Source organism: Lipotes vexillifer, unplaced genomic scaffold (assembly GCF_000442215.2).
Source record: "Lipotes vexillifer unplaced genomic scaffold, Lipotes_vexillifer_v1.1 scaffold161, whole genome shotgun sequence".
Taxonomy (NCBI): Eukaryota; Metazoa; Chordata; class Mammalia; order Artiodactyla; family Lipotidae; genus Lipotes; species Lipotes vexillifer.
In genome coordinates this window covers 1,144,361-1,154,424 of record NW_006779016.1, presented here as the reverse complement: position 1 = coordinate 1,154,424, position 10,064 = coordinate 1,144,361, and the positions used below count along the sequence as shown (strand labels likewise).

Sequence of the window (10,064 nt, the reverse complement as noted above, 5' to 3'; positions counted from 1 at the left end):
TTTTTTTTGTGGTACGCGGGCCTCTCACTGCTGTGGCCTCCCCCGTTGTGGAGCACAGGCTCCGGACGCGCAGGCCCAGCGGCCATGGCTCACGGGCCCAGCCGCTCCGCGGCATGTGGGAATCTTCCCGGACCGGGGCACGAACCCGTTTCCCCTGCATCGGCAGGCGGACTCTCAACCACTGCGCCACCAGGGAAGCCCCGAAAAGGCTGTATTTTTCTTCTTGCTACACAGATAACCATATTCTTAAAAATACTGTTCCGTCTTTGGAAGCAGCCCTTTCATAAGACTCATTCAAAATTTCCTCACAATTTTATATCCCCCTTAATTATGAACAATAGGGCATCTCACTATGGAACTAGGGCCCAATACAGCCAACTTCGTTAAATGCCCAAATGTCAAAGAGTGTTTCCATAACTAAACATTTATCCCAATGCAATCAGAGTGATTGAACATTCTATACAGGCAATAAGTGGCATGTATTTGGAGTGACAAACAAGCTGTTAATTCAGTTTATTAGATTCTTGGTATCTGCATAAAAATAAGTCTTAACTTTGATATAAATTTAGTGGATGCCAGAATACTTAAAAATACATCAGTTACAGTATTCCATCATTTTACTGGTGCAATCAGTAGTAACCATGAAAGCAAAGTAAGGATGTGTTACATAACAAATAAGGCCTGATATTTATAGTTTTGTGATTTATAAAAGATGGATTTGTGGTTATTCACATACAAATTATTCTCAGTGCAATGATGCATGTTGGAATAATTATCATACTGAAATCAGAAGACTTCTAGAGAAAATCTTGTTAATAAGCACCATCTACTGTGTCTCTGGGCAATGAATTAATCAATTTTAAGAGTTTCTTCCAAATTCCATAGCTTTTAATATAATGAAATAAGCAATTTTCATAGCGTCTATAAATAAGACAATAATTAATTGTTCTTTAAAAACTAACCCAGACTTCAAAATATCATTTGTGTAGTAAAAATATACTGAGAAAACTTATGCAAAAATTTGTATTAATTATAACCCTAGAACTAACATTTTAAACTCTAGTAAAATATATGATTTCAACACTAAAAAGTCACCTTTCCACATAAAGCTCCACCTATTCTACTCCATTAATATCCAAGTTTTCTGTTCAAAAGATGGATAAAAAAAACAAAAAAGCTTATCAAAATATAAATATAAAATAGCTCAGAAGAAAGGAGCAATAACAGAAGTTCATAGAAAACAATTTTTAATTCTGTGCACCTGACAAGGTTTGGTAGTTTATGTGAACATGATTTATTTTATTTTGTTTCCCTAATAAAAAGGGGAAGGGTGGTATTAGAAAAAAGAAAACACATTGAGTGCTAAACAACAGTGATTATTATGATGGTGACAAAAAAGTAGAGAGCAAAAATATAAACTATTTTATATTGTGGCAAAAAAACCAACAACATATAAAAAAAACAAAAACAGATTCTCATTCATTTTTGAAAAATTCAAATTTGAATGCGACCACATCTGTGAAGTGCAGTCTTCACTGATCCTTCCAGGATGAAGCCATCAACCCTCTTCTTTCTCCAATAATGGCTTCCCACAATGCTATCTAACACACTGAAGTCTATCCATGCGTTCATTTCCTCTACTTACTGCTCCTCCGTGTTCCTGGAGCATCACTAGCACAGAGCCAGCTCCAGTGTCTGATGGGAGAAGGTCCTATCCCTTAGGCAGAGTGATATGATAAGAGTGTGAGAACCACTGTCTTGAAAGTGATGTGTCTGAAGGAACAAATTTAATAATTCCTTAAAAGGGAACCAGTTGAAAAGTTCCAGCTCCATAACTTGAACTAAAACGAGACTTCTGAATTTTTTATAACTCCTTAGAAGTAAATACACAATTTTTGTGTTATAAAAGGTCAACCAGAAGTTAAACCATGGTAAGCTAAAATGTCTCTGACATCTTTGTTACAATAATTTCCCACTGACCTGTGTACTACATCTGTGTAAAAATAAAATGTATAAATAAACGCTTAGAGCAACATTATTCCTAATAGCCAAAAGGTGAAAACAACACAAATGTGCATCAAATGATGAATGGATAAACAAAATATGATATATCTAAACAATGAAATATGATTCAGCCATAAAAAGGAATAAAATACTGATGCCTGCTCCAACATGGAAGAATCTTGTAAACATTAAGAAAAAGAGGCCAGAAATATATAAATGTGTCCGGAATAGGGAAATCCATACACAAAGAAAGTATATTAGTGATTGCTTAGGGTTGCGGGGTAGGGCAGGGAGAGCAATAGAGGGGTGATAGGTAAAGCATACAAGGCTTCTTTCTGAGGTGCCTGAGGTGATGCAACATTCTAAAATTGACTAGGGTAGTGGTTGCACAGCTCTGTGAATATACTAAAAACCACTGAACTGTACACTTTAAATGGGTGATTTGTACGGTATGTGAATTATATCTCAATAAAGCTATTACTTTAAAGAAAAGAATATAGGATTTTCTATATTCTTATACTCTATACTCTATATGCCTATACTCTTCTATATTCTTCTCCCCCAGCTTCACTCAGATTTCACCTCTCCCAGTCACCTTTCTATACTAGGCCCAAGTAATTCCAAAAGTTGCACTTTCCTCCCACTTCACTTATTCCCCAAAATAAACTACATTCGATGGTGAGTATAACTGACAGGCTATTCTATTTCCCAAGCTCTGGCAAATGGTTCCTGGACACCAAAGGGAACAGAATAATTTGCAGCTAGCTTAAACACAGTTGTCTTTTTGTGTCATCCTCAGTTTTAGACAGCAAACTTTTAGTGAATGTACGTCATGTTATTTCATTTTTCTTTTGACATACTACTAGTAAATGTGCCAAAGGAACCTGTTTGTTAGGCTTAGAGCAAGTTTCATAACCACAACAGCGGCAAATTCACTAGAAACAATTCCACTGAGCATCAGGAAGGATATGAAAAAATAACCAGTGGTGTTAAATACCAAAGTCTGCTGGAGGAGAGGGAAGGAAGAGCATTATCACCCTTCCTCCCAAGACTCCATCAGTTGCCCCCTATTCAGCCACCCCAAATAACATACAAAGTAAGGAATTATGGGCTTGCTATCCAAATGAAACTTCAAGACTTGTCATCCTGACTGCTACACAAACAGATTTCCCCTTCTTGTCTTTGTTTTTTTTAACATCTTTATTGGAGTATAATTGCTTTACAATGGTGTGTTAGTTTCTGCTTTATAACAAAGTGAATCAGCTACACATATACATATGTTCCCAGATCTCCTCGCTCTTGCGTCTCCCTCCCTCCCACCCTCCCTATCCCACCCCTCTAGGCGGTCACAAAGCACCGAGCTGATCTCCCTATGCTATACGGCTGCTTCCCACTAGCTATCTATTTTACATTTGGTAGTATATATAAGTCCATGCCACTCTCTCACAGATTTCCCCTTCTGAGACTATTCTATACAAAGATTTTGAGTGCCCACTAGAAAGGAGCAAATATTAGCATCAACTTTTCTTAAGAAAAAAAAATTCTAACTTTATTTTGTCTGCTTACATCTTAATAGTTTCATACTTACCTCTGATAATCTTATTCGAAGCTACAGTGAGTCTGTACAACCTTCTTATTACAGAAGTTGCAGAGGGGAGGAGACAGTGGCTCAGTAAAGATCAAAAAAATAACCTCCCGAGAGTTAAAAAAAAAGAATATGTAACTTCTAATAATTGCTTGATCTCAAATTCAGTATGCTGGAAATCCTGAATGCTGGAAATAGGTGTGCTGAGAATCTGCACAAGGACCACAGCTTCCCGCCTGATTTAACAGACACAGGGAGCACCATCTGGATGAAAGGTGGCAGCCATCCAGCCATTCCAGCCGAGTCTGGGTACCAAACTCAGAATGATGAAAACATCCAGCTGGCAATCTGCAAAACAAAAGGCTCATCCACATAAAAACCTCCCCTATTCTTTACTTTTTCCTCAAGAATTTTACTGCAAGCCCCACCAGCTTCTGTTCTTAAGGAAGTGATTCTTTCTTCAGAAGAAGCCTCAATAGGAGAAGATATGAAATAGAAGAAAGACTGCACTAAGAATAAAGAAACCAAGATTACAGTTCCTTCCCTGTTGTGTGACTTTGGATACATTCTATAGTCTATATGGGCTATAATTTTTTTCTCTGTGAAATGAATGAGTTGGACTGAATGATCTTAAGACTACAGAGTCAGAACAACATAAAGCACAATACTACACTGGGCCTTTATCTCAAAAATACACTAAATAAACATAATTAGCTTCTGAAAACCTTAACGCCACTTCCCAAATTATGAATTTTCTAACTACCTGCTAGGTTAGTTCCCACCTTCTCTTCGTGGCTGTTAGAAAAGTGCCACGGTATGGCCCATCTGACGGTCAGTTCCATACCACTGATAGAGTGTAACGACGTGTGCTTCTTCGACCGCAAAATGGAAATGACTTCTTTAAGCCACAGTGGAAAAATCGGTTTTGTTATCTGCAGAAAGACTTAGTGAATGTCAATTCATTTTTCAACCCCAAATCATTAATTATTTTTTGAAGACTTTTTCCAGTTCCCTAACCCCTCCCCAACAGTTGTGCTGTTTGCCTATTTTATTCAGATGTCTAATCTTGCATTTGCCATATATTTATTTATTTGTCTCTCTGTTTCCCTTCTAGGTTGTCAAGTCCACGAAGGCACAAAGCATCTCATATATCTTGTGTCTTCAGCTTCTATCATTCTATCTGTGTCAGAACCACAACTCTTTCAGCTGCAAATCTATAAAGGAATATACATGTATCTCATGTATTTGAAAGGTCCAGAAATAGTCTAAACTTCAGGCAAAGCTGGATTCTGCTGTTCAATGGATAGTTAAGATCCAATCTCTCAGCTCACCTTTCCTCATGTTGGTTTTATAAACAGACAGACACCCCTTTCTGGTGATAAGACATCAGAATTTCCAGGCTATACCAGTTAACTTTCCCACTAATTCCCCGTATGTCTCTGACCCTTTTTGGGTCTGTATCCATCTCTGAACCAATCACGATGGCTCTAGAGATAAAATTCTCATTTGTCAAGTCAGTACAATTTGCCCACTCCTTGAGCAGGAGTATGTGTTGTAAGTTCAGCCTATAGACAGAGACTGTGGGAAGCGGACTCCACAAACCAAGTGCCATTTCCAGAAAAACAGAAACAGTAGGCAAGTAAGGCAAAAACACCAGATGTCTATTACAACTTGGTTGTTTGCTTAATTAAATGTAATCACATTTGTAATAAAGACTTTGTCCTCTCATATACTCTGCTTATACTACTCCCTAGTACACAAACAGATTCTAATAAATTACGTCATGATTAGCTAAGGATGGAAGGAGTTGGAATGGGGGATGGGGTCCACAAGTACATGCAGGCAGAGGGAAAGCAACTGTCTTTCTAGGTCACCCTGAAAGTTGAAACTAAAATTTTACTTTTAAAAGTGTGACCCCTTCCTTACATCATAAGTGAGCTTGAAATGTATCAAAGGCCTAACTAAATAAGAGCTAAAACTATAAAACTCTCAGAGAAAAACAGGCATAAATTTATATGACCTTGAATTAGACAATGGTTTCTTAGGTATAACACCAAAACCACAAGCAACAAAAAAATAGGTAAATTGGACTTGACCAAAATTTGAAATTTTTGCTATTGAAAGGACACCATCAAGAAAATGAAAAGACAACTCGAAGAATGGGATTAAATACTTGCAACTAATATATCTGATAAGGGACTAGTATTCAGAATGTATAAAGAACTCTCGCAATTCAATAATAAAAAGACAAACAACCCACTTAAAAGCTAAGGAAGGATTTGAATAGATATTTCTCCAAAGAAGAAATACAAATGGCCAATACCCAAATGAAAAGCTGCTTAATATTTGTCATTAGGGAAATATATAAAATCAAAACCACCATGAGATACCACTTTGCACCCACTAAGATGGCTAAAATCTAACAGACAATAAATAATAGGTATTGGTGAGGATGTGGAGAAATTGGAACCCTAAGTTGCTGATGGTAATGTAAAATGTTGCCATCACTTGGAAAACAGTTTGGCAGTTCCTCAAAAAGTTATATATACAGTTACCATATGACCCAGCAATTCCACCCTTAGGGATATACACAGAAGAAATGTAAACATATGTCAACACAAAAACTTGTACATGACTGTTCATAACGGCATGTCTCGTAATAATCAAAACATAGAAACATCCCAAGTGTCCACCAACTGGTGAATAGATAAACAAAATGTGACATATCCATACCATGGGACATTACTCAGCCATAGAAAAGAATAAAGTACCAACACATGCTACAATGTGAAGAAACTTTGAAAACATTAAGCTAAATGAAAGAAGCCTGTCATAAAAGACTACATAATGCCCAGAATAGACAAAATCTAGAGACAGAAATTAGATTAGTGGGCAGAGGAGAAAATGGGGAGTGACTGCTAATGAGTATGGGTTTCTTTGGGGGGGTGATAAAAAGGTGCTGGAATTAGGGGTGATGGTTGCATAGGTTTTCAAATATCCTACAAACCACTGAATTGGCCATTAAAAGACTGAATTTTATGTTATGTGCATTATATCTCAATATTTTTCAAAGTTTGAATATGGACTGGGTAATAGACGTTACCAAGAAATTATTATAATTTTGATAAGTGCAACAATATTATTGCAGTAATGTAAGGCAATGCCCCCTTTTGTGAAGATGCACACTGAAACAGTGTAAGAGTGAAATGATATGATGTCTTCGATATGCTTTAGAACAGTTCAGCAAAAAAGGAGGGTAGACAATAAAGAAAAGAATGAAGCAAAATTTTAATAACTGTTGAATTTGGGTAATAAGTATACGAGAGTTTAACATACCCTCCTCTCTACTTTTGTGTGTGTGTGAAATTTTTCAAATAAAAAATTATTAGATGAGATTGTGATACAAATTTGCATTTCTTGTGGTTGGACTATGTGACAATTAGGCAAGCCATGACTTTAAAGGACCTGCACTAATAATGGTGTAAACATTGAAATACTGAAACCAAGTTGGGAAATCCATTCAGAGAAATGGACAATACTTCCATTACTTTGAAGACATTCTTTCCTAAGATATTTCCTCTTATTAAGTAAAACCATGTTGTAAGGCAAGATTTTCCCCAAACTACCTTCCCAAATCAGACTTTCCTCAAGACTTTAATAGATGTTCTCAAACAAAAGTGTCCCATTGTCAAATAAGTTTGAGAAACATTGAATCAAACAAAGCTAATGCATTTGCTACATTCCAAGTTGTTAATATGCTCACATGCACTGTGAGTCATCCCAAAGGAGCTATAATATGCCTCATTTGGGAAACTCCTGTAAATCCATTTATTTATACAGCACATCTATTAAGCTTATGAAATACTTATGTTGCAAACCTGGCAGAGAGACAGAATCACTTCTAGTGCCTGATATAAATACGATTTTCTCTGTTTTTTTTAAGATCCACTTGAACCAGAGTTTATGAAATGCTAGTTTAGAGATAAGAAAGTTTTTGCTTAAGAAAACGTATTTAAGCTGAGTCTGGAACTCAGAGAACCTAATCAGGCAACATTATATTCAAGATAAAGGGAATAACAAGTATAGGGATGCAAAAGCAAGAAGCATTTGGGGACTGAGAGTAGCCCCCTTTTACTGGGAAACAGGAACATACGAGGGCAGGAGGGCTGGCAGAAGATGAGGTTGAAGGGGCAGGCAGGGGCCAGGCTGCGAGGGACTTTGCTAGGCTACTGAGTTTAATGTGTGAGCAGTGGAAAGCCACTGAATGACTAAACAGAGGAGTGACGTGGTTAAACATGCAATTCCTTTCAGTGTCCCCAAATGTAGATGCACCCACCCTGAATCATGATGATTTGCTCTGGATAAGTCACGTGTCTGTATTAAAACTGATATGCCAAATGAAGTAATTCCCCAGTCCACACTGACAATTATTCAAACTTCAGCCTAGGCACGATTCACTTATGCAATACTACTACTGTTCCAACTCATCCTACTATTGGCTGCAAATGCAAAAATTTTTTAATGTGTGATTCTCCTGTATTGCACACATGGAAAATACGTCTCCAAAAATCTCTCTTTTTTTCCTCTGATGCTTGGATTTCTAGAAAAAAGAGAAAGCTTCAAGGATATGCTGCAACTTGAAAGAATTTCCCCTCATTACTTAAAAGCTACTCTGCAATCATTTCCCAAGTTGCACTTTCAATTAGTGACCCAGACTGCAGCTGAGGTTAAAAACTGTCCCCTTACTGCGTGGCTGGGGAATTGTTTTTTAACTGGTTTGTTTGCCATCCTTTGTGCTCTTAAAAATAATCATCATCATCATCATCATTATCACCATCATCATCAATTAAAAGTATTTAAAGATCTAGTGATTTAACATAAAGTCTGGATTTCGAGAGTTCCCTGATATTCTTATAGACCTGACAACACTGAGCTTGGATTTGTGTAGGATACAATCAGCTAGAGATGAACATAACAGCACCCCCTTAGATGAGCCTTCCAAATACACCAAGCACCCACCCACCCTGCACTCGGCACATTCACATTCATGCAGTATGGATTGTGCTGCCTGGTTTCATTTTTATTACATAGGTTTATACTGACTTACATTTCATGCAAAAAAATTTAAGCAGTTTATCAAATTAAATACATAACATAGGATCATTAACGATAAAAACAATACCCACCAATTAAATGGAACAAGCAAATAGATTTTCCAGGCATCTGGTGAATGTAATTAGGTAAAATGCAGTAAGTAATTACTGCAGTTGAATCCTGACTTTGCCTAAGTAAAATATTTTTTTAACATCTTTATTGGAGTATAATTGCTTTACAATGCTGTGTTAGTTTCTGCTTTATAACAAAGTGAATCAGCTATACATATACATATATCCCCATATCTCCTCCCTCTTGCATCTCCCTCCCACCCTCTAGGTGGTCACAAAGCACCGAGCTGATCTCCCTGTGCTCTGTGGCTGCTTCCCACTAGCTATCTATTTTACGTTTCGTAGTGTATTTATGTCCATGCCACTCTCTCCCTTTGTCCCAGCTTACCCTTCCCCCTCCCCATGCCCTCAAGTCCATTCTCTACATCTGCGTCTTTATTCCAGTCCTGTCCCTAGGTTCTTCAGAACCTTTTTTTTTTTTAGATTCCATATATATGTGTTACCATACAGTATTTGTTTTCCTCTTTCTGACTTCCTTCACTCTGTATGACAGTCTCTAGGTCCATCCACCTCACTACAAATAACTCGATTTCACTTCTTTTTATGGCTGAGTAATATTCCATTGTATATATGTTCCACATCTTCTTTATCCATTCATCTGTCAATGGACACTTAGGTTGCTTCCATGTCCTCGCTATTGTAAATAGAGCTGCAATGAACACTTTGGTACATGACTCTCTTTGAATTATGGTTTTCTCAGGGTATATGCCCAGTAATGGGATTGCTGGGTCATATGGTAGTTCTATTTTTAGTTTTTTAAGGAACCTCCATACTGTTCTCCATAGTGGCTGTAACAATTTACATTCCCACCAACATCACAAGAGGGTTCTCTTTTCTCCACACCCTTTCTAGCATTTACTGTTTGTAGAAGTTTTGATGATGGTCATTCTGACTGGTGTGAGGTGATACCTCACTGTAGTTTTATTTTGCATTTCTCTAATGATTAGTGATGTTGAGCATTCTTTCATGTGTTTGTTGGCAATCTGTATATCTTCTTTGGAGAAATGTCTATTTAGCTCGTCTGCCCATTTTTGGATGGGGTTGTTTGTTGTTTTAATATTGAGCTGCATGAGCTGCTTCTAAATTTTGGAGATTAATCCTTTGTCAGTTGCTTCATTTGCAAATATTTTCTCCCATTCTGAGGGTTGTCTTTTCGTCTTGTTTATGGTTTCCTTTGCTGTGCAAAAGCTTTTAAATTTCATATGGTTCCATTTGTTTATTTTTGTTTTTATTTCCATTTCTCTAGGAAG

General features: G+C 37.2%; 1 protein-coding gene across 2 annotated transcripts in view; it reads right to left on the bottom strand.

Annotated features, from left to right (window-relative positions):
- CDK14 (cyclin dependent kinase 14) overlaps positions 1–10,064 on the bottom strand; it is a 593,024-nt gene that overhangs the window by 521,834 nt on the left and 61,126 nt on the right. The window contains exon 2 of one of the 2 annotated variants that reach the window (XM_007452058.1): positions 3,135–3,141. The exons of the other annotated variant lie outside the window; for it this stretch is intronic. Coding sequence (XP_007452120.1) covers positions 3,135–3,141 — 7 coding nt within the window. The remainder of the gene's footprint in view (positions 1–3,134; positions 3,142–10,064) is intronic. 2 annotated transcript variants of the gene reach the window in all.